The following is a 24,316-nucleotide window of genomic DNA, read 5'->3' on the forward strand; positions in this document are numbered from 1 at the left end:
AAACAAGTAAAGTGTTTATTAGGAGGAAAAAGAGTACGTGTGAATAGGCACAAACGGGTGGGCTCAGAGTCGCGCCCTTGGGGCAGTTTGAATCACTTATATGGAACATTTCTTCTGGGTTTCCTTTGGCCAATCGTCTTGCTTTGCCTGGCTCTAGATCTGTATTTGGTTTATCTCAGGGTCCTCCCCTGTGTGCCCACGCATCTCTTAGCCAAGATGGATTCCAGCAAAGAGGCCTATGGGTAGGTTGACATCACACCCTTTTTGACCTCCAAGGAGCCTTTCTGTGCATGCATTGTTGGGAAGGTCTCCTTGACTTTGAGAATGAGAAATACGTGGTCTCTTTTATCTGGGCAGGGCTCAGCCTCTCCTATTATCCTGCTATTATCTTCATCTTGGAGTATCTGTCCACAGGGGGCAAACTGCAGCTGCTTAGCCTGGGACCCATCTATCTCCTGCCTCACTTTCTTTAACAACCCCTCTCCTCACTCTCTGTGACCCTGTACATTGTCTGCCCTGTCAGTCTGCTACAAGAATGGGCAGATGTCCAGGGTGACGGCTCAGAGCAGACCCTCCAAAAATGGTCTCTGAAGCAGAAGCATCAGCATTATTTGGGAACTGATTAGACATGCAAATTCTCAGGCCCTACCTCAGACCTACTCAATCAGAAACTCGGGGTGGGAGGGATGTCTGTGTTTTAACATGGTCTCTGGGTAATCAATTTCCTGAGGCCTGCTCAAGTTTGAGCACGTAAACAAGAAACAATAAAAGGCACGAACAATAAATGCTTATCACTAACTATGTTTGAAGTGTCATGGTTGTTACACAGCATCAACATAACCATAGATAATTGATACTGATACACTTAGTAAACCCAATCAGCTTCTTCTTTGAGATTTGATGCTGGGATGCTGGTAGAAAGGTCTTTGGGGATCAAGAACGGCTTCAAGTCGCTATCTTTCTCAGTCAAAGGTTTAGCCTCCTTTTGAAGGAAGCCATGACATAAAGGGCAGAAGCACAAGGGAGAAACCTGACATTATTTGAGCCCCTGGATTCAGCTGCACTTGAAGACTTTAATGTCCCAGCGACGTGAATGGCTGGATGACCTTTTACATTAAGCTCCTTCGTTGCTACTCAAAGTGTGCTCCACAATCCAGCAGCAACCACATCATCGGAGAACCTTCCACAATCTTGGGCCCCACCGCACGCCGACTGGTGATTCATCTGTTCATAAAGTTTAAGAAGTGCCGAGCTATTTCCACCTGAATTTCTATCCCCTGCAGTCCCTCTGCACCAGTTGAGAGAACAGAAATCCCAACTCAAACTGCCATGAGTATTAAAATATCTTTTATCTTACTTAGGAAGCCCCCCCAACCCCAGGGCAGACTTCAGGGACTCAACCAGATGCAGATTTTCTTTTTTCTTTCTTTTTATTTTATTTTATTTTTTTGCAGCACGGCTTATGGGATCTTAGTTCCCCGACTAGGGATCGAACCTGGGCCCTTGGCAGTGAGAGCGCAGAGTCCTAACCACTGGACCGCCAGGGGGCTCCTCAGATTTTCTTCATCTCTTAGCTCTGTCATCCTCAATGACATCCTTCATTCTCACATTCTATCAAGAGGCTTGCAAGCAGGTTTAGGCCTAACCATCTCATTCTGGGGCTTCCCCTTAGGATTGAGAGAAACTTTAGAAGCCTCCCGCCCTAAGCAGACCCATTGGGCAGGATCGGGCCCCACGCCCATTCTTAAACCGGTCGCCGTCATACTGGCCGAGACTGGCATGTACTAGTCATTGGAGGATCCACGGATGTTGGCAAGCTGTTCCCATGGCATACTGGTCCGGGCAAGGGAGGAGGAGGCCTGAGCTGCCATGAAGATGGATTCATTTTGGGTGCCTGCATTCCAACAACAGTAGGGCCTGTTGATAGAAAAAGTCAAAGAATGCTGGACCATCTCAGTGGCCCTCTGGGTCTGGGCCTCCCACCCTCCCCCACAAGCCAAGAACTCAGCACGGAAACCAAAATAATACTGTTTTATTCCAATCTTGAAGCACAGAAGTCCAGAGGGTTCCCCTCCCCCACTGGAGAGCCTCCGGCCCATCCCACCAGACTCCCAGGGCCCCCTCTTCCGGGAACGACCAACCGGAAGGTGAAGGGGCTCCAAGACTCCAGGCGTTAGAGAAATCCCCAAGTCATTCCCCTCTCGTTTCTTCTCTCCCTCCTCTCCCATTCCTTTCCTTTGCCATCTCCTTTTTCTCTTCCCTCTCCTCCATCCTTGTCTCCTCCTCCCCTCCCCCACCCCGCTCTCCTCTCCTCCCTTCCCATTTGTCCCCATTTCTTCTCCATTTCTGCCTCCTTTCTTGTCCTCTCTCCTCCATTTCTGTGTTCCCTTTGTCTTTGCCCCCCTTCCCTCCTCTTCATTACCCCCCGTTTTTCCCTCCTCCTGCCAGGCTCTCCCCACATCCTCGTGTCCTCCCCTCCCCCAGCTTTATCCCCTTCCTTCTCCTGGCCGGACCTGACCCTGTCTACACCCTCTCGCCACACACATCTCCTCTCTGGAGGGAAGCCCTCAGAATCCACCCTGGCCACCACCATCTGCCACAGCTGCGGCTCCAGGACCTCCGAGACCACACCGCCTGCTTCCCCTCGGACCCAGAGAGGCAAACTGCCCAGAGGAAGTCGCTGGATGCCCCAGGAGGTGGCCGGGGGGGACTGCGGTGGCCTCCTTGGGCTCAGCCCTGTTATCTTTGGGATCGAAGAATGCCCTCCCGCCCCCACCGTGGAGGGTGACGGGCAGGTGCGGGCAGGCTCAGGGCTCGGGGGCTCTCCCCCAGCAATCCCTGAGCAGCTCCATGTGGAATAAGGCTGCCCCCGTGAGCAGGCGTGCGGCGAAGAGGTGGCGGCAGGGCAGACGCCGGGCGGCATGGATGGAGCAGCTGCAGCGCGTCAGGGCTCCGTCCAGGAAGAAGTCCGAGGTGCCATCCTTCAGGGCAAAGCCAGCTCCTGTCCAATGGAAACCGCGGGTCCCGTGCTGCCGGGCGAAGGCCAGCTCTTCGGCCACCAGCTCTGCCAGCTCTGGCCCGCAGGCCGCTCGGAACTTGGCCAGGGGCTCCCAGTCCACTTCCTCCTCCTCCGAGGGGCAGCAGGGCCTCTTTGACTCCCTTGCGCCTTCTCCTCCACTTCCTTCCTGTGCGCTCTCTCCGGCCGCCAGGTATGTCCTCCTTGTCACTGCCCACTCTGGGTCACCCTCCAACACAGTCCCCACGGGAGTGCTGCATGTGACTCCATGCCCCAGCCCTAGACGGCCCCCTGCTGTGTCCCCACACTCCATGCCCTGCCCTCCTCTGCTCTTGCGGCCCCCAGCCTGGGCTCCCCCTCCGTCTCCATTCTCCAGGCCTGTCACCCTTGTGTCCCCCAGCTGGACCACAACTACATCCTCCAGGCCCCTTCTCCTTTTGACACCCAACCTCACTGCGCGCTCTTCTCTAGTCTCTGGCCCTCTCTGTCTCCCATCTCCCCATTGGGGCCCCCTTAGGTCTCTGTTCTCGGGGACCAATTCCAGGGGCTTCTCCACATGGACCCTCCTCCAGTTTCTGACCTCCAGCCCCCTTTCCTTCTCTGCTTCCAAATGCGGCCCTTTCCAGTCTCTGGTTTTCAGTCCACTTACCCTCTCATCGTGCAACTGGGCCCCCCTCCAGGAGCTCCCGTCAAGACTGCTGGCTCTCTCATAATCAAACAGGGTCCCCCTCCCGTCTGGGGTCTCCAGCAGCCTAATCCTTCCATCCTCCAGCTGGGCCAGCCTCCAGATATAACCTTCCAGTCCCCAGTCTTTCTCACCCTCCAACGGGCCCCCCCTCCAGTCTCTGATCGCGGGCCCTCTCACCTTCTGGTTCTCCAAGTGGACCCCTCTCCAGTCTCGGATTTGCAACCCTCTCCCCTTCTCACTTTCTACCTGAGCCCCCTCCCGGTCTCTGGTCTCCGGGCCTCTGGCCCACTCCTTCTCTAACTGGCCTTCTCTCCGAAAACTTCCTTCCTTCCGCGCCCCGCCCCAGTTTCCGGTTTCCAGGCCCTTCATCCTCTCGTTCTCCACTTGGGCTCCCCTCCCCAGCTCACCCTCCAGCCAAGGGCCCCCATCGTCGGAGACATCCGGCGCCGCCTCCCCAGCCGCGTCGGCCCACTGCATGGCCACCAGGTCGCGCAGGCACTGCGCCACGCTGCGCGAGGGGCTCAGGCGGCGCAGCAGGCGCCGGCGGTGGCCGCGCACCAGGGCGCACGCGTCCAGGTCGCGGGCCGCCTCGAAGGCGCGGAAACGCACCCACATGTCGCGGCGCGGCGCCCAGTTGCGCTCGAAGTAATCGACGAAGGCGTCCGGGCCGTGGGCGCGCAGCTCGGCCAGCGCCTCGGCGTAGGCGGCGGGCGACAACGCGCCCGCCAGGCGACACAGGCGCGGCCACAGGCCCGGGTCCTCGCGGCCGGCGCCGCCCAGCTCCTGCGCCTTGCTGAAGAGCGTCTCCAGGCCCTGCGCCCGGCAGATCTGCACGCGCGCGCCCGGCAGCAGCTGGCGCACGGCGGGCAGCTGTGCCGCCACTTCCGGCCCGGCCGTGAGGCAGCGCACACGGCCCTTGACGTCGGGCGCGCTCTGCAGCAGCGAAGCCAGCGCGAAACGCAGCAGGCTCGGAGTGCCGGGCCGCGCCACGCAGCAGGCGGCCTGACGCGCGCGGCCCGCGCCGTCCACGCACAGCACCGCCAGCAGATCCAGCGCGCCCTGCAGTCCCGGCAGCCGGTCCACCAGGAGCATGCGCGGGAAGCGCCGCAGCATCGCCCGGGTGCGCGATGTCAGGAAGAACACGGTCTCCACCACCGCCTGGTCCTCCACGAACACCAGCTTCACCTGCGGGCGGGGGCGGAGAGGCGGGGAAAGAAGTCAGGAGGTGCCCGGGGTCGCCCCGACCACGATTTCCCCCTCTGGGGAAACGGGACTCCGTTCATGCGTTCTTTCATACGTGCGTGCATTTTTGACCAGCAGGAGGCAGTGCAGGGGAATGATTAAAAACGCGGATTCCGGATTGCCTGGGTTTCCGATGCCGGCACCACCATCTAAGAGCTGTGTGCTTTTGCCCACTCGACAGCCTCTCTGAGCCTCAGTTCCCCCTACTAGGAACTGGGTATTCATTCCTTCCTGCGGTCAGAGGCACTCTTGGGCGGTGGTTCTCAGAGTATAGGTTCTGGAGCAGCAGGGTCAGCATCGCCTACTGGGACCTTGACAGAAATGCATGTATTCTCAGGCCCACCGCAGCCCTGCTGAGTCAGAAATGCCCGGGGAGGGGCCCAGCAATCTGCTTTGACAAGCCCTCCCGGGGATTCCCACGCACGCTCAAGTTTGAGAGCCACTGGTCTAGAAGTAAAGCGCATAGACTGCGGGGCCAGATTGCTTGGGTTTGAGTCCCGGCGTCACCAACGCTTTTAACTACGTGACTTGAGCTCTCTGTGCCTCGGCTTCCTCCTTAACCTCCTCCTTTCCCAGTTCCCCTTTCTGGGAACTGAAGAGTCATTCTTTCATGCATGGAGTGTTGGGTCCAGCTATAGCGCCTGGAGCCAGACGGCCTGGGCGGAGACGCTGGAGCCCCCGTTTCCTGGCTGTGTGGCTTTCCGCAACTTCCCTGACCTCTATCTCATTTGCAAAATGATGATGACGAGAGTGTGATTGGACGGATGAAATGAATGAAAGCATTTGGAAGATCGCCTGGCACAAATAATATTACTATTATTCAACACTACTCGCCCAACAAATTGTAAGTGCTCTTGAAGTGGGACCTTATTACCGTAATTATCATCCCTGCTTAAAGACCACGTGCTTGTAAAGGTCTTCTCTGACCATCCCATCTAAGCGGACACCACAGCTCTCTCTGGATGCTTCCGGCCATGGCACTTACCAGCCAGAAGCATGTTACATCGTTATCTGCTGCTTTGCTTATTGCCTGTTTGCCCTCCCTAAGACGTAAGCCCCACAAGGATATTGCTTCATTTAACTTTTGCATCCCCTGATGCTTTGAATGGCTCCTGGCCTGAGCCACAGCTCAATACATCCCGAATGAGTGAGTGAATGAATGTGCGGTGATATCCACTGGCCACGTCTCTGGAGTGGAAGGTCAGGGAATCGTGGCTTTGAATCCTAGTTCTGAATCCTGGTTTTGTCTCTCCCTAGCTGTGAGACCTCCGGCAAGTCACTTCCCCTGGCATTTGTTTTTGGCTGCGCCGAGCTGGCTTGTGGGATCTTAGTTCCCCAACCAGGGATCACACCCAGGCCCCTGGCAGTTGAAGTGTGGAGTCCTGACCACTGGACCGCTAGGGAATTCCCTCCTCTGGCATTTTAGCTTCAGTTTCCTTTTATGCAAAGTGGGAATATATGTCTATTTAACGCTTGCGGTGAGGCTAAATAGAGATTATCCGTTTCCAAAGCTTGGAATGATGCCTCGCGTGTAACAAATCTCAGTATCTTTACCGTCTCACTTGAGTTCTCAGCAGCATTCAGTACAGGGATCCTGTCCCCTTTCTGGAATGTAGGTCTCTTTGGGCTTCTGTCACCCTGAGAAACTCCTGGCTTTCCTCCTTCTTCCCAGCCGTCTCCTCTGCTCCACCTCTAAATGTTGCTGCTCTGCAGAGCTCGTCCAGGCCCTCTCCTCTCCTCTCTCGTGTCTCTAGGCTCAGCCAAGGTGATCTCATCCAGTTACATGGCCTTTAGCATGTCTAAGCTGATAACTCCCAGTTCTGTATCTCCAGGCTCCAGACCCACCTACTTACCCGTCTCTGCAGCAGCATGGACCCTTAGACAGCTCACGTGTCCCTTGAGACTGATGGCCCGAAGGCACCCCTGATTCTCACTGCCCACCCACCTGCCCCACCTTGGTCGGCCGTCACTTCCACAACGGCTCCACCATCCACGTTATAGCTCAGGGCCCCGGCACTCAGGGCTGATTCTTAGCTCCTCTGCATGCAGTCCATCCCCAGATCCTAGCAGCGACCTTCAGAATCTGACCCCTTCTCCCCACCCCCACGGCCACTGGTCAGAGCCATCACCATCTGTCACCTGGATTATTGTAGCCGCTTCTGCCTGGGCTCCCTGTCTCTCCCTGTCCCCCACACGGCTGCTGGGGGGCATTTTCAAGACTCTGACCAGATCAACCCCTCCCCTCCTTAAAAACCTTTCCCAGAATTTCCCATCACCCTGCAAGTCAAATCCAGAATTCAGGCCACGGCTGTGCACTGGGCGATCAGATCCTTGGACCTCATCTCTGTCCCTCTCGTCTGCCTTGGCCTCAGCCACTCTGGCCTCATTAGTTTTGCACAGAAGCCACTTAGTGGGGTAGGGAGATTAGCAGCGATGAGCTAGGGTCCCCTATACCAGGCAGACGGCTAGAATGTTTCAGCCAGGCCCTGCAGAGCTGGCCCACGGCTGCAGAACCAGGATTGGAATACAGTTTAAACACAGATCTATCTCTTCACAAACCATTCTGCCATAATCTGACCTCGTCCTATGAAACCAGTTAAAATACAATGCACAGTTCTCCACTTTCAAGACCAAAAAAAAACCCAAAACAAAACCCCAAAGCCAAAGAACACAACAAAACAACTCTATTTTTTAAAAAAAATGTCTAGTGGAGTCCAAAAAGAGCAAGAAAATTGCTTTCCTCACCCTAAAATTATACATTCAGCATCTTAAATAGGAGAGGCATTCAATAAATTTTATGGAAAAGCCTAGTCAGCTTACTACTGAATCGGTTACAATACCACTATCATTTTTTTCAACCATCATTAATTTTTACACCTACTATTACTTTATGAGTTAATTTATCTTAGCAGATGTTTCCATCTAAGACAGTTCTGTCCAATACAGTAGCGATTTACATTTAAATTCAGATTTAAAAAGGTATAAAAATTCACTTGCTCAGTCACACTGGTCATATTTCACTGCTCAATAGCCACGTGAGGCTAGTGTCTGCTCTATGGGGCAGTGCAGATAGAGGACATTTCCATCACCACAGAAAGTTCTATTCGACGGTGCTGGTCTAGAAACTAACGTAAAGATAAAAGTCATCGGATGTGAACTAGACTTACTGGGGTGATCGTTTCACAATATATACAATTATCAAATCATTATGTTGTATACCTGAAGCTAATAGAATGTTATAGGTCAAATACATCTCCAAAAAAAAAAAAAAAGGATAAACAACAAGGTCCTACTGTACAGCATAGGAAATTATATTCAACATCCTGTGATAAACCATAATGGAAAAGAATATAAAAAATCATGTATATGTATGTATAACAGAATCACTGTGCTGTACAGCAGAAATTAACACAACATTGTAAATCAACTATACTTCAATTTTTAAAAAAAGAAAATTTTAATAGGCATAAAGGGTTAAAAAGAAAAAAACAAGCCTTACATGTTCCTATAGTATTAGGTAAGTTCTTACCTTTTTCTCCTTGGGAAAAGGAATAAAAGTAAAAACAGCAAAACGTATTTGCCTTGAGACTTTTCTGGAACTGGCCAGCACTTGCCTAATTAGAAGCTGACTTTCATTCTTAAAGAGAAAACTTAGGGGCTGGGCTTCCCTGGTGGCGCAGTGGTTGAGAGTCCGCCTGCCGATGCAGGGGACGCGGGTTCGTGCCCCGGTCCGGGAAGATCCCACGTGCCGCGGAGCGGCTGGGCCCGTGAGCCGTGGCCGCTGAGCCTGCGCGTCCGGAGCCTGTGCTCCGCGACGGGAGAGGCCACAGCGGTGAGAGGCCTGCGTACCGCAAAAAAAAAAAAAAAAAAAAAAAGAAGCAGATCTGTTAAGCTCATGCTTTTTCTCGCCCCCAGGTGGCTGGAGATTTATTCTGTGGAGGCGGTAAAACAGAGAGGGTTGCTGGCCCTGGGGACACCGGGCCCATCTGCTGGTGGGGCAGGGGGAAGTGGAAGCTCCGTGCATCTCGCTGACGGAGGGCCGGCTCCCCGGCCCGCTTCCCCAGCATGGCTCCCAGAAGCTGGCAGCCTGGCCTTTACCTGCCTTCCAGCCAAGCGGTTGGAGTTTTCTCAGGGGGACTTGACCGGCCCCAGAGGAAGAACAAAAGATGCTACCATCTGGCACACACAGTATACAAAGCAAGATGCAGAAAAGTGGGTATAACGAGCTGCCTTGCTGGGGGAGGGGACAAGGGGAAATAAGGTTAAAAATAAAGACATGCAAATGTATCTGTGTATACAGCTGTGCCGTTCCATCCAGAAGCCACTAGCCACATGGGACTGTCGAAATTTCCATTAATTAAGTTAAATTACTAATTCAGGGGACTTCCCTGGCGGTCCAGTGGTTAAGACGCCACTCTTCCACTGCAGGGGGCGCGGGTTCAATTCCTGGTTGGGGAACTAAGATCCCACATGGCGTCCGTTGTGGCAAAAAAAAAAAAAAAAAAAAAAAATTAAGAATTCAGTTCCTCAGTCATACTGGCCATATTTCAAGCACTCAATAGCCACACGCGCTACCCTACTGGACAGTGCAGACACACATAATTTCTAGCATCACAGAAAGTTTCACTGGACAGCACCATAGAACAGAAAGATATATAAAAGATGGATAAGCCACTGATACTCCAGCGGCCTCTGAGGAGGGGATCTGAGGGGCAGGAGGTGACACGGGTACTTTTTACTACATACACTTTTGTACCTTTTGAATTTAGGACCATGTGAATGTCTTACATAATCAAAAAGCCAACTTAAATGTTTTTAAAAAGGAATAACCCTTTCACTGGTCTGTCTCTTGGTTTTCTAGAACTTCTTCATTTCTTTAAAAAATATTAAGGTGGGCCAACATATGACTCTGCAATCCCACTCCTGGGCATATATCCTAAGAAAACTCTAATTTGAAAAGATACAAGCACCCCGATGTTCATAGCAGCACTATTCACAATAGCCAAGATGTGGAAGCCACCTAAATGTCCATCGACAGAGGAATGGATAAAGAAGATGTGGTATGTATATGCTGTGGAATATTACTCAGCCATGAAAAAGAATGAAATAATGCCATTTGCAGCAACATGGATGGACCAAGAGATGATCATACTAAGTGAAGTAAGTCAGACAGAGAAAGACAAATACCATGTGATACTTACATGTGGAATCTTAAAAAAATGATACAAATGAACTTATATACAAAACAGAAATAGACTCACCGACATAGAAAACAAACTTACAGTTACCAAAGGGGAAAGGCAGGGGAAGGATAAATTAGGAGCTTGGGATTAACATACACACACTACTATATATAAAATAGATAACCAACAAGGACCTACTGTGTAGCACGGGGAACTATACTCAACATTTTGTAATAACCTATAAGGGAAAAGAATCTGAAAAAGAATAGATATGTTTATATGTATAACTGAATCACTTTGCTGTACACCTGAAACTAACACAATATTGTAAATCAACTATAATGCAATTTAAAAAATGAAGGTGGGGCAAATCACAGATCCAGGAGCCAAACTTGGTTTAGGCTACATTTCATGACAGCGTCCAAACTGGGCGTTAAAAGGATGATCCCTTGACATTGAAGGCTTTCCATTATGAATATGCTGCTTCTTGCAGAGGCGACCCTACATAGGGTGTTTCCAGGGTAGAGCTAGAACTGACTGGGAGGGGCCCGAACCTCATTTCCAAACTGGGGAATAGCAGAGTGGTGAAGAGCATGGCCTTGGATCCAGACTGCGAGGGTCTGAAGTCCAGCTCTGTGGTTAAGTAGCTGTGTGACCTCGGGCCAGTTACTTGCCCTCTCTGTGCTTCAGTTTCCTTATTTGTAAAGTGAAGATGAGAATGGTGGATTCCTTTCTCACAGTGTGCTAGTGGTATTTTAATGGATTACAATTTATAAAGCACTTAGGGTAGTGCCCAGCACATAGTAAGTGCCTGATAAACGTTTCCTAAAGTATTATCAATACTATGCGTGGATAGAGGGCTGGGTTTCTGTTGGTGGATTGAAAGAGGGCTGGTTACTGGGCATGAGATGGGGATGGGGGGAGTGCTCTGGACTTGATTCTGGAGAGTGGGTTCACCCCTTATCTCTACCCTGAGTTGGGACCTCTTCCATGCACGAGAGAAAAGCACAGCCCGAAGGAGAAACCGATTTTCCTTCTTTCCTTCCTTTCCTTCCTCCCTCCCTCCCCTCCTTCTTTCTTTCCTTCCTTCCTTCCTTCCTCCCTCCCTCCCCTCCTTCCTTATTTCCTTCCTTCCTTCCTCCCTCCCTCCCTCCCCTCCTTCCTTCCTTCCTCCCTTTCTTCTCCCTTCCCTCCAAGCCCACCCTAGCCCTGAAGTTGGATCAAAGCAGCAGAAAGATTCCTCGTGGAGCAGTATTCTCACCGTTCCTCCAGCATATGGATCTCACTCCAGCCTCTGGGCCTTTGCACTGGCTGTTCCTTCTGCCTGGAACTCACTTCCTTCTGCAGACAGAATGGGGGATCCCCTTCCTCCAGTCTGTCTCCTTTGCTTCACCATCGTGTCCTCACAGAGGCCTTCCCTGACCACTCACATTAAAATAGCACCCTTACAACTGTCCACGCCCTCGCCCTATTCTTCTTTACCATTCTCTTCCCCAATCCATCGTATTATGTCATGTAGCACCCTCCCTACTAAGACGTGACCTGGGTGGTGGGCACAGGGGTGTTTTTAACTTTGTGAACACTCACCAAACTCTATACTTATCATTTTGTGCATATTCTATGTGTGTCGTTTCAGTTAAAAACAATTTTTTTTAAAATAGCACTTTGTGTCACTCTGGACCCTCTTCCTCCTAGCCCCGACCCTAATATCATATTTGGATGCGTCTATGATTGGTTTCTCCCCGAACAACTGCAAGGTTGTAGCAGCCAATCGCTGCAAGTGGCATTTAAAAATTCGGTTCCTCAGCCCTACTGGCCGCAGGGCAAGCGCCCAATGACCACGTGTGGCTTCGGGGCTACCATACTGGACAGCGCGGAATCACAAGGCATTCGCATCACAGCAGAAAGTTCTAGTGGAGGGCGCTGCCTTAGGGGATGAGTTCTCTGAGGGTAGGGACGGGGCCATATCTTGCGGGCGGCCGCCCCCGACCACCACCCCAAGCCTCGATAAATCTTGAATGAAGACGCGAAGGAACGAATGAGAGGCGTGAATGGATGAGTGGGCGGATGGATGAATGAATGAATGAACGGCCCGCGGGTCTTGGGCGTGGCTCTCCGCAGCCGCGCCCCCCGCCCCACCCCCACCCACCCCCCACCCCGCCTGCCTCTCCCGAGACCCCACCTTGGCCTCGGGGTCGGTGCGGAAGAGCCCCTCGAGCACGTGCAGGGCATCCAGGACGCCGTGGTCGCGGCCCTTGCAGTAGGAGAGCAGGCGGCGCACGTCGGCCGGGGCCACGAACTGCTTGGAGATCTTGTTGGTGGTGCGCACCGGAAGGCAGGCGTTGGCCAGCAGGTGGCCCGGGCGGAAGTAGTAGGCGAACTCGAGCGGGCAGGCCGGGTGTGAGTGGGTCAGCTGGCACTCTGTCACCACGAGGCGGTCCCGCAGCGGGCTCAGCTTGACGATGATGAAAGCCGGGCAGCCGGGCTGGGGGGACCTGCGGGAGGAACGACCACGGCTGCCAGTCACATCACCCTGCTTCCTGCCCTCTTCTGCCTCCTCTCTCCTCTCTCCTTTATGCTCGTTACGATTTTTTAACATTTAAGAATTGCTTCAAGGAGGGGAAGGGATTCATTAGGAGTTTGGGATTAACACATACACAGCACCCGTATATAAAATAGATAACCAACAAGAAACTATATTCAGTATCTTGTAATAACCTATCATGGAAAAGCATCTAAAAACAAAAAGAATACATATATAACTGAATCACTTTGCTGCACACCTGAAACTAACACAACATTGTCAATCAATTATATTTCAATGAAAATTAAAAAAACAATTGTTTCAAGCACAGAGAAGAGTAGAGGGCCTTAAGAATATGCCAGCTCTGTGACCTTGGGCGGGTCCCCTCAGGTCTCTGGGCCTCCGTTTCCTCTTAAAAGGGAGTAATAATCACCATACCTTTCTCATAGGGTTGTTGTGAGGATTAAAAGAATTGATACCTGGAAAGCACTGAAAAACACTGTCTGGAACGTGGAGGAGCGCTGTACGTTTGCTAGAATTCTGCACCCCCCCCCCCAGCTCTATTAAAGGTGAATGCATAGTTTATTATACTTACCTCAATCAACTTTAAGAAATAAAACATTTCATATACTCCTGTATCCGCTTTTGATCTAGTGATAGCAACAAGGCAAGCTGAGGCCTTCTGTGAACCCTGTCCCAACAAAGTCCCCTCCCTCCTTCTGACCCCAGAGGTAGCCACTGCCCAAATTAGGTATTGAGCATTCCCACATATGTTTTAATGTATCTGTAAACACACGCCACGGAGCAACTAAGCCTGTGTACCACGACTACCGAGCCTGTGCTCTAGAGCCCGCGAGCCACAACTACTGAAGCCTGCGCACCTAGAGCCCGTGCTCGGCAACAAGAGAAGCCACCATGATGAGAAGCCCGCGCACTGCAACGAAGAGTAGCCCCCCACTCACCACAACTAGAGAAAGCCTGTGTGCAGCAGAGAAGACCTAATGCACCCCCAAATAAATAAATAAATATCTTAAAATACACATTTTAAAAAAAAAACAGTGGAAGGTATGTTACCAGGTTTTAAAACTTTGTACACATGAAAAGGAGCTCAAACTCATTAGGCATCAAAGGAACACAAATCAAAACCCTAGGGTGTTATATATACACAATGGAATATCACTCAGCCACAAAAAAGGATGAAATAATGCCATTTGCAGCAACACAGATGGACCTAGAGATGATCGTACTAACTGAAGAAAGTCACACAGAGAAAGACAAATATCATATGATATTGCTTATATGTGGAATCTAAAAAAATGATACAAATGAACTTATTCATGAAACAGAAATAGACTCACAGACATAAAAAACAAAGTTATGGGGCTTCCCTGGTGGCGCAGTGGTTGAGAGTCTGCCTGCCGATGCAGAGGACACGGGTTCGTGCCCCTGTCCGGGAGGATCCCACGTGCCGCGTAGCAGCTGGGCCCGTGAGCCATGGCCGCTGAGGCTGCGCGTCCGGAGCCTGTGCTCCGCAACGGGAGAGGCCACAGCAGTGAGAGGCCCGTGTAACGCAGAAAAAAAAAAAAATTATGGTTACCAAAGGCAAAAGGGGGGAGAGGGAGAAATTAGGAGTTTGGGATTAAAATATACATGCTACTATACATAAAATAGATAACCAACAAGGCCCTACTCTATAGCTCAGGGAACTATACTCAATATCTTGTGATGACCTACAATGGAAAAGAATCTGAAAAAGAATATATACATGTGTGGGTAACTGAATCATTTTGCTGCACACCTGAAACTAACACAACATTATAAATCAAGTATATTTCATTAAAAAAAAAAACACCCTAGGGAGAGGTCACTTTACACTAGCAGATAAAAGAGACTGATAACATCAACTGTTGGTGAGGACGTGGAGCAACTGGAACTCTCAGATGTCGTTGATGGGAGTGTGAAATGGTACAGTCACTTTTGAAAAACTGAGTAGCAGTAATACTGAAGCTGAGCATGTGCCTCCTCTGTGAACAGCGTTTCCACTCAAGATAAATGCCTGCAGATGGGCACCGAAAGGTGTGTACTAGAATGTTCATAATGGCACCACTCATATTAGCCAAATACTTGAAACAACCCAAACACAGAATAGAATAGGAAAACAAGTTGCGCTATATTCCTAAAAATAACATACTAATCAACAGTAAGAATCAACAAACCATTACTCTGCCCCCAAACATGGACGATCTCCCAAACCTGCTGGATGAAAGAAGTCTGACACAGAAGAAGACCTACCACATGGTTGAAGTTTAAAGGAATTTCAACAACAGGCAAAGCTAACCTCTGCTGGCCAAAGGGTGGACAGTGGTTCCCCCGAGGGGTTATGGGGCATGGTGGAGGGGGGCTTCTTGGCACTGGATGTATTCTGTCTCTCGTACTGGGTGCTGGTTACATGTGCATTTTACTTGGGGAAAATTCATCAAGCTGTACATGCAGGACGTGTGCACTTTTCTGAATGTGTTACACTTTTTAAAAAAGTATACTTGGGGGACTTCCCTGGTGGTCCAGTGGTTAAGATTCCGTGCTCCCAAAGCAGGGGGCCTGGGTTTGACCCCTGGTCGGGGAACTAGATCCCGTATGCCGCAACTAAGACCCGGTGCAGCCAAATAAATACATGAATTAAAAAAATAAATAAGTAGAAATTTACTTGGGAAATTTCTGCTTTCTAGCATGATGTCGGGCGGAATGACAGCCCCCCTCCAAGGACATTCACATCCTAGTCGCAGGAGCTGGGCAATGTTACTGTACATGGCAAATGGACTTTGCAGACATGATTAAATTCGGATCTTGAGATGAGGAGAAGATACTGGGCCCAAGGTAATCACAGGGTCCTTATAAGGGGAAGCGGGAAGCAGAAACGTCAGAGTCAGAGAAAGATTGAAAGATGCTACGCTCTTGGCTTTAAAAGTGGAGGAAGAGGGCTTCCCTGGTGGCGCAGTGGTGGAGAGTCCACCTGCCGATGCAGGGGAGGCGGGTTCGTGCCCTGGTCCGGGAAGATCCCACGTGCCGTGGAGCGGCTGGGCCCGTGAGCCGTGGCCGCTGGGCCGGCGCGTCCGGAGCCTGTGCTCCGTAGCGGGAGAGGCCACAGCAGTGAGAGGCCCGCGTACAGCATAAAAAAAAAAAAAAAAAAAGTATATAAAAGTGGAGGAAGAGGCTGCAAACCAAGGAAAGTGGGTGGCCTCTAGAAGCTGGAAAAGGCAGCAAAACGGATTCTCCCCTCAAGTTTCCAGAAGAAACGCAGTCCTGCAGACACCTTGATTTAGCCCAGGGAGACCCGTGTTGGACTTCTGACCTTCAGAGGTGTTAGGTCACACATTTGTATTACTTTAAGCCGCTACATTTGTAGTTGTTCCAGCAGCAACAGGAAACAAATATAAGCATCCCACTCTATATATCCTTCTGTAGCTTGCTTTTTCACTCCTCAGCTCTTCAAGACTTTTACGTTTCATTACTTGCTGCTTAATATTCCACTCTGCAACTCTGCCAACTGTTATGTTGTCTCCAGTTCTCCCTTCTTACAAACAACACTTGAGTGAGCGCTCCCTTATACATCTCTGTGTGTGTGAGCAAGAGTCTGTCCCGGACAGCGGTTTTCAAACTGAAGAGCATGGCCCAGCACCTGACATCAATTTAGGGAGTGACATCCAGCATGGTAGAAAATGAAAGAGCGCCACAACTACTGAGCCCACGTGCCACAAACAGAGAGAAGCCCGCGCACTGCAACGAAAGATCCTGCGTGCCACAACTAAGACCTGCAACCAAGACCCAATGCAGCCAAATAAATAAATATTTCAAAAACAAAAACAAAACAAAACAAAACAAAACAAAAAAAGAGAATGGGGAAAAGAAAATCAGAGAATATTTCCCTGATAATATTTAAATTGGCATCTGCTGTCTGAAAGCAGATTTCTCCAAGGGGAAATCCTTGTTTCTCCAAGGGGAGGTAAGATCAGCATTTTTGGTAGATTTCATGTTTCTAGAGCAGGGGTCAGCAAACTTGTTCTGCCAACGGCCAGACCCGTAGATATGTCCTGTTGCTAAACTGCAGACACAGCATGGGTGATATGTAAATGAATGGGTGTGGCTGTGTGTCAATAACTCTTTATTTATGAGCTGCAGGTTACATTTGGCCCAAGGGCTCCTAGTTTGCCAACCCTTGTAACACAGACCATCTGGGGCCTGGCATATAGTTAAGGAGCCTGGCTCCCAGGGGGTAAATGCCAGTAGCACACCCCACCCCCAAAATGCTCCTACGTTCTTTCTAAACAGTTCCTGAGGAGGGGGATCCTTCTTTGGATCCACCCTGAGAACCTCCAGTCTAAACACTTAGGAATTGTCTTTGTTAAATCAGAAGGGGATTCTTGACACACCCCTTTTCTCCTCTCTGCACGAAGTAAAACCCTGGAGCCTGACAGAGTTTCAATATCTACATAAGCATTTGAGACTTTCTGCCTAACTTAAAGTAACAAAAATAATGCAAATTCAGAAAAATTGAAAGTGTAAAATCATTCTAAATAAAATACAAATGTGGAGCCACCATGATGGTATCAGATGCAACTCAAACAAATTTCCAACACCCAGCCATTTCTGACCTACCAAAATGGCAAGTTCATGGGGTTCTACCCAGTACATTTGTCTAGAAAAATTCACGGGCTTTGGGGAAACTCTCTGGTTTGACCTCTTTGGGCCTGGGTGTTTCAGCCCCTAGAACAAACCCCCGCTCAGGGGAGGTTACCTCTTCTGGGAAGCCGTGCATCTTACCAGAGAATGGCCTGTCCCCTCTGCGGGTTCCCAGTATCCCACACAATGGTCTACGGCAGCCTCAATAGGCCATTTCTTTCCATCTATCTGGGGGAATAATACTACCCCACCCCACCCACCCTCCACCCCCCGTAACGGTAAACTCCACATGAGCAGGAATTTTAGTCTGTTTTGTTTACTGCTGTATCCTAAGCACCTAGAACAGCTCCTGGCCCCTGGGAGGTGCTCAGTTCAGTGAACGAACGATGAGTGAATGACTGTATCCCCCCGTCTGAAACCCAGGTACCCAGGCACACCACTGATCTCTCATCCCACCAAAACCAACCATCACAAGTCCTATCATGCCTTTTAAACTCTCCAAATCATCCACTTTTTTCACATTTCCATTGCAACCAACTTACTGTAAGTTCTTTCCCTCTTCACGAAACATCCTTTTCCCTTCATCTAGTTAACTCCAACTCCTACTCATCCTTCACAACTCAGAGCCAGCATCACTCCTCCAGGAAGCCTTCCCTGACCATCCCCAGGCAGATTCCATCACATATTGGGGTGATGATTTGATCGATGCCCATCTGTAATGAATGCTCCCCACTGAATGTGTGGTCTCACTAAAATCCCAGCATCTAAAACATATACACCCTGCACATAGTAGGTGCTCAAAACGAACCTCTTGGATGAACGCACAAAAACACATGGTACCTAGGACCAAAATATCCTTAGGGTGTCGACACATGCAACTCTCTTATTAACGATCCATGACTGAAACAAAGAGAGAGAGGGAGAGAGAGAGGAGAGGGAGATAGAATGGTAATTAGAAACATGGGTTCTGGGGCTTCCCTGGTGGCGCAGTGGTTGAGAGTCCGCCTGCCAACGCAGGGGACGCGGGTTCGTGCCCCGGTCCGGGAAGATCCCACGTGCCGCGGAGCGGCCGGGCCCGTGAGCCATGGCCGCTGAGCCTGCGCGTCCGGAGCCTGTGCTCCGCGCAATGGGAGAGGCCACAGCAGTGAGAGGCCTACGTACCACAAAACAACAACAACAACAACAAAAAACATGGGTTTTGTAGTCAAACTGTGTGGGTCCAAATCCTGGTTTTCCCTCTTAGCAGCTGTGTTATCTTGTGAAAGTCCTTTAACCTCTCTGTGCCCCAGTTTTCTGGAAATTGGGGCTAATAATAATACTGACCCTGCAGGGTTGTTGAGAGGATTCAATAAGAGGATTAAATTATGTATATGGTTAGAAAAGGGGCTGGCACCTGGTAAACAGTTAGTTAAAAAAGTCGCTGCTATTTTCAAACATCTTCTTTTCTCCTAAATGTACCATTGCTAGGACTTCCCTGGTGGCCTAGTGGTAAGGATTCCGGGCTTTCACTGCCGTGGCCTGGGTTCAATCCCTGGTCTGGGAAGATCCCGCAAGCCACGTGGTGCAGCCAAAAAGATTTAAAAACTACCATTGCTTTGTTTTGTACTCCCACTTGTCCATTTCTTCTGGATCTTTCAGGTTCTCAAGATCTTTATGTTTCCAAAGGCTGGTGTGTGTTGGGGAAAGTTGGTAATCCTGTTCTAGCGAGGGAAGTGCCGTGAGAGGCTGGGGGAGAGTGGGAGAGCGCCGGAGCTGGAAGGGGAAAGAGGCAGGGACGGTGATTTGGAGGTCACTGCGCAACCTCCAGGAAAGGCGGAAGGGGCGGCCGGAAAGACGGCCCTTCTGTGTGTTCCCTGGACCCTAGCCCCAGCCACCTGCCTGGCCTCTGGCTTCTCTCCTCCAGTCCATCCCCCATGAGACCCCAGAGGGTCTTCCTACCCCCAGAGCTGACCCTACTCACAGCCTCCCAGGGGTCCCCAGTGCCCTAGGATAAAGTCCCAGCCCTTGGACTCAGCCCCGCAGGTCTGAGCCTGACACCATGCCAGCCACATGTCCTGCCTTTTCTAATATACGAATTCTCCAGACTCTGTCCTAGGTCCCTGGGCTGTGACACTGGTCAGGCCCTGCCTGAGCAGCTAGAGGGATGGAGGGGCTCAGAAGTGATGGGCCCCCTTCCAGGGAATATCCCACTGTCTGCCCAGGCACCTGGCCCAAGTGCAAGGCACTGTCTTGTCTCCTGCTGGTCTGTCACTCCCTCCCATCCCTTCTGCCCCCTGGTTCCCCTCCGATATTTGTAGAGGGACAGTGCCTGCATGTAATTATGTGCCATGTGTTTAAGTCAAATACTGTACATACACAAATATATAAACAAAGAAAATCCTTCAAGGCTCCACTTACTACTGGTCACCTCTTCCAGGAAGCCTTCTAGATCCACCCTGGAAACTCTCAGTAGAGCTGACCATTCCTCTTTTATCCTCCTCCATCTCCCTCTTCAATGTCTTTCTCACTACTTTGGGCCATTTTTTTTTTTTTTTTTTTGCGAGGGTGGGGTGTCTTTGTCTCCTACATTAGATCCTGAGCTGCTCAAGGGCAGAGACCTGCTCTCTGGGTTCCACACGCCCCTCGAAGAGCGTGCACACAGTAGGGGCTCAGTTAGTGTCTGTTGCTTTGCATTGGGTTCTGTTAACAAGGAGAGATTCCAGACTGGGCCTAAGCTTCCGGCAAGCTCTCATGTTCTAGGTATCTGGGTGATGGTGGGTGTCTGATCCTGTTCTGCTTCCGGATCTCCAAGTCTGTTTCCGGAACAAGCAGTGAGTAAGCGACCGAGAACCGTAATGCTCACAATAAATGCTTAATTCACTGTGAGTGAGAATCACCGGTTCCGAGGGCTCACCTGGGCTCTCTTCTGAATGACTGGCATGTACTCGCTCACTTAATCCTCACGAAACCTACGCCATCCATACTATTACTTCTCGCCTTTTCCCAGGGAGGCAGCTGAGGCCCAGAAAGGGGCCGTCACGAGCTCAGCGTCATGGGCTGCTCAGCAGTGGAGCCATGGCGGGCACCCAGGCTGCCGGCTCCCCGGTCTGTGCTCTTGACTCCTGTAACAGCTCTCCTGTACCCAGCCGGCCCGTGTTCCAGGCACTGGGTAAACGCCTTCCTGCTCACGGTACCCTCTTAACAGCCCCACGAGGCAGGTGCTGCGCTAACCCCCTTTCAGAGATGAGAAAACTGAGGCTTGGAGATGTGAAGTCCGTTGCCCAAAGAGACCCACCCCAGGAAGCTGTGGAGCTGGTCTTGAGCAGCCAGCAGGCAGAGCCTGTGTTCTTAAGTGCACCCCTCTGTCCGTGGCTGCCACCCAAGGGTCTCCAACTCACACGTGGACAGGGGCCAGACAGGCAAAACAAGGATGTAGCAAAGGATGAGGTGGCAGAGAGCAGGGGAGTCTGGGGCAAACCTGAGCGCCAGTGCCCTGTCTAATTGGGGTGGCCATCCGCCCCGTGAGAACAAGGTCTCAGCCTCTTCCCGAGCTTGAAGGGAAGCTGGAAACCCAACATTGTATGGGAAATGTTTAGGGTTTAAAATTGGGGTCAATTAAAACACCCCTGGCCACTTGGGTACGTTTCCTAGCCCTCTTGGATCCCTCAAGCCCTTTGTAGCATTACATTTGGAGGGAACTATTTGTGAGCTTGTTCATATCATGACAGTCTTCTGCCCGGTATGAAAGTTCCAGAAGGGCGGGGAATTTGTCTGTCTTGCTAAACTCCCCACTCCCCCAAGTGAAATATCCCTAGTTCCCAGCATGGGACCTGGCCCTGAATGGATGGATTTTTACTGAATGGATGTATTTACTGAATGGATGTGTTTTTTTTTTTTTTTTTCTTTCTATTTTTGTCCTGTGGCTTTCTCTGCAGCTCAGCCTCTGATCTCTTTGTAGGTGTCCCAAATCTGGCTCTCACCTGTTTTTCTGGCTGGCTGGTGTCTCTGGTGCCATGTCTCCATGTTTCTGGAATTTTCTTTTTAAGTGTCTCTTGGGTGTGTGTGTCTATCTTGCTCCCTGCCTCTCCACGGGTCTCTGTTAAAATCTCTAAGTGGAGCCCACCCTCTGTCTGTGCCTCCGTCCCTCCAGCAAACTGGCTCTGTCTCCGTCTCAGGAAGCTTCCCTCCTTGACCCTCTCGGCTTCTCTTCAAGGTGTATTTAGCGGTTTTAGTTGGCATCTCTCACCTCCCAGTCTAAGGGGTGAGGGCTCACTGCCCCCCCCCTCCCCCGGGCCGCCCTTCCCCCCCAGCCCCCAGCAGGACAGGAGGCTCAGCTCACGCACCCCACGGCGGGCCGGCTGGGCGCGCGCACGTCCTTGCACACCAGCCGCACGTAGCTGTACTTGAGCACATCGATGAGAGTGTAGAGCGGGGGCGCGCTGGCCCAGCGGCAGCGCGCCAGGTGCATGGAGCTCTTGACGAAGAAGAGCGCCAGCCGCTGCTGGCACCACGCGTCGAAGAAGCGGCTGAACTCGGCCCACGAGAAGAAGGCCCTCTCCCGCAGCTCCTGCTCCTCCTGCCCCGTTGCCGTGCCGGGTAGGGGCTCCATCCTGGGGCGCCTGAGTGGGGAGGACACGTGGATATCAGATCCATCCCCTCCCAAGGCGTCCTGCTTCCTCCATTCTCGGCCTGCCTCTTCGGTGCTGATGCCTCTATCCAGGTGGGGCCTGGGGCGGGATATACCCGTTAATTTCTACACATGAACCTCTAGCCCATCTTTGGCCTCCTTCCACCCCCCTGCTTTCTTCCTGGGACAGCTGGAACCTGTCATCCTGATCTCTAACTCCAGTTCTGGGCGCCTCCTCCATAAATGTGATCCCTAGGCACAGTTGGGGTCCCTCTCCCAATATATGATTCTTAAACTCAATTGTGGACACCTCCTCGAACGTGTTCCCGGCTTCCAGGTAGGACCTCCTCCCCTTCCAGATGTGCCTCCATTCATCTGGAACTCCCCCTTCCATGAGGGCACGCAGGGGCTATAACCCACATCCCGCTGTGCCCGCCTCTAAAGATGCTCCAGCTCCGGATGTGCTCTGCGCATCCAGTCATGGACCCCTCAGCCCCAGTCATATTCTTCATGCACCTGTGGCTCCTTCCTCCCCAGATGTGTCTCAGATACTGGGCAGCTGTTGCTCCTCTCCAACATGTGACCCCTATATGGGTTGCCACATCCAGCTGTGCCTCTGCTTCCCAGAGATGCTCCCATACCCAGACTTACTCCCCACACCTAGTATGGCCCCTTCGCGTACAAGTGTGTGCCCCATTCACTTGTGGCCAATTCTCAGAAGTGTCACCAATATTCATCTGTGGTCCCCACCTGCCCAGATGCACCGCCCAGCCCAGCTGTGGCCCCCTCCGCCCATCGCCATCTATCATTCTCCCCCAGATATGGGTCCTCGTCCTAGACACGGCCCGTCGTCCTTCGATGGGCTTCATCACCCCAGATGCTCCCCCACATCCAGCTGCGCCTCCGTCCTCATGAAGCCCCTCCCAACCGGCTCCAGCCTCCGCAACCCCTCCCAGCCCCGCCTGCCTTGGCACCTCCCATCCGGGCTGTCCCACCCAGCTGTGCCTCTCCCCTCCCCCAGATGTGCACCCTTCCCGCCCCTCCCCACTCACCTACCCGCCCCGGAGCGGCGTCCACATCCCACAATGCCCCGCGCCGAGGCCCGGCCCGGCCCTTGCTCCCGGGATGCCCCGCGCGGCCTCCCGCCTCTCTTCCCGCCGTGCGTCGCGCAGCGGCTTCCACCAAATCTCCCTTTTCCCGCCGGTCGCTCCGCAGACCCCCAGCCACACCCACTCATCCAGAGCAACAGAAGGCTCGGGGCTGTTTCCCAGCGTGCTCTGCGGGAGGGCTCGCCCCACTTCACCCCCTTTCCTGGCACTCTCGCGTCTGGGAGACTACAACTCCCAGCGTCCTCCGCGCGGCGGCGGCGCGGACGTCGCCCGGCCCCGCCCCTCGGCTCGGCCCCGCCCCCGCCTGCCGAAGTCTGCGCGCGAAGTCCGTGGCGCGAATTTGGGACTGCAGTGTAGCGCCGAGCGGTTCCGGGTGTGACGCTCAGCACAGCGGCGCGCGGGCTCGGCGCGAGGCAAGTGGCGCCGGCCGTGAGGGGCTTCAGGGTTGGGGAACGGCGCGCGTGTCGTAAACTCGGGGCTCATGCCTTCGCCTGGTCGGTCGGCTGCAGAGAGTGAACGTAGGGGTCGCTGAGGCGGCGGGGAGCGCGCTGCGGAGGGGAGAGCGCGGGCAGCAGGCCGCAGGAGGGGGCGGGGCTGCGTCCGCTGGGGGTTCAGGGCCGGGTAGAAGGTAGACGAGGGCCGAAACCCTTGTACGGGACAGGGTCTGAAGAGAGGCCTGGACCAGGTAGTCCCAGATACGGGACTACCTTGGAGGGGCGTGGTTACATAGGGATGAGGGGCGGGGAAAAGGCTGTCTGTGGGCGGGGCCATCCGGAAGATGGACGGGCCGGGGGAGGTGGGCCCACCTGGAACGGGGTGGGACTAGGGAAAAGTTTAACAGTGGGCGGGGCCGGGGGAAAGGTTGAAAGGAAGGTGGTCAGCTTTAAGGGGTGAGCCCAGGTAGATGGAGGTGGGACCAGAGGAAAGTCAGTGGTAAGAGCTAGGCCTAGGCAAAGGCCTTATGAAAGGTCTCGAACCTTCTGGACGGGTGGAGGTCTGGCCTTGTGTATGCTTGATGAGGGGGCGGGGCCAAGGGAAGAGCAGTGAAGGGGCGCCTGGACAGCGAGGAGGAGGCCAAGGCCTGGGAGGGGGTGGGGCCATAGAGGAGGTTAGATGAAAGGTCTGGGCTAATTGTTACCTGAGATGGTGGAGGGTGGGCCAGAAGAGCTTGGGGAGGGAAGAGAGAAGGATCACGAGGCCCTTAAGTGAGGGGGAAGCTTCAAGGGTAAGGGGGAGGGTACTTGGGAGGAAGAGGGGGCGTTTGGAAAGGA

General features: G+C 52.3%; 2 protein-coding genes and 1 long non-coding RNA gene across 10 annotated transcripts in view; 2 read left to right on the top strand and 1 right to left on the bottom strand.

Annotated features, from left to right (window-relative positions):
• Positions 1-2,716: 2,716 nt before the first annotated feature.
• Positions 2,717-23,246, bottom strand: ZSWIM9 (zinc finger SWIM-type containing 9). Of its 4 annotated transcripts, none has more exons than XM_067018343.1 (4): positions 22,989-23,246; positions 21,653-21,928; positions 12,312-12,624; positions 2,717-4,889 (listed from the first exon to the last, which is right to left on the bottom strand). In XM_067018343.1, the coding sequence occupies exons 1-4, from the start codon at positions 23,171-23,173 to the stop codon at positions 2,808-2,810; spliced, it is 2,856 nt and encodes a 951-aa protein (XP_066874444.1). In that variant the 5' UTR covers positions 23,174-23,246; the 3' UTR covers positions 2,717-2,807. The 4 variants fall into 4 exon arrangements, with proteins under 4 accessions (XP_066874444.1, XP_066874447.1, XP_066874445.1 ...); XM_067018346.1 differs by having other exon boundaries at positions 21,653-22,036; XM_067018344.1 differs by having other exon boundaries at positions 21,653-22,036; positions 22,993-23,076.
• On the top strand, positions 4,654-11,791 carry LOC136792982 (uncharacterized). 3 transcript variants are annotated; one of them, XR_010837648.1, is made up of 4 exons: positions 4,654-5,790; positions 8,862-9,158; positions 9,808-10,006; positions 11,327-11,781. It is a non-coding gene; the product is annotated as an uncharacterized lncRNA (long non-coding RNA). The 3 variants fall into 3 exon arrangements; XR_010837649.1 differs by lacking the exon at positions 8,862-9,158 and having other exon boundaries at positions 4,801-5,790; positions 9,838-10,006; positions 11,327-11,791; XR_010837650.1 differs by lacking the exon at positions 8,862-9,158 and having other exon boundaries at positions 4,819-5,790; positions 11,327-11,780.
• Positions 23,246-24,316, top strand: part of LIG1 (DNA ligase 1) — a 40,662-nt gene continuing 39,591 nt past the window's right edge. The window contains exon 1 of one of the 3 annotated variants that reach the window (XM_059045740.2): positions 23,246-23,458. The gene's annotated coding sequence lies outside the window, so the exon portion shown is untranslated. Of the gene's footprint in view, positions 23,463-24,316 lie in introns of all 3 variants that reach the window. The other 2 variants (XM_067018347.1, XM_059045741.2) reach the window with 2 other exon arrangements.

The sequence above is a fragment of the Kogia breviceps genome, chromosome 18, assembly GCF_026419965.1.
Source record: "Kogia breviceps isolate mKogBre1 chromosome 18, mKogBre1 haplotype 1, whole genome shotgun sequence".
In the NCBI taxonomy this organism is placed as follows: domain Eukaryota; kingdom Metazoa; phylum Chordata; class Mammalia; order Artiodactyla; family Physeteridae; genus Kogia; species Kogia breviceps.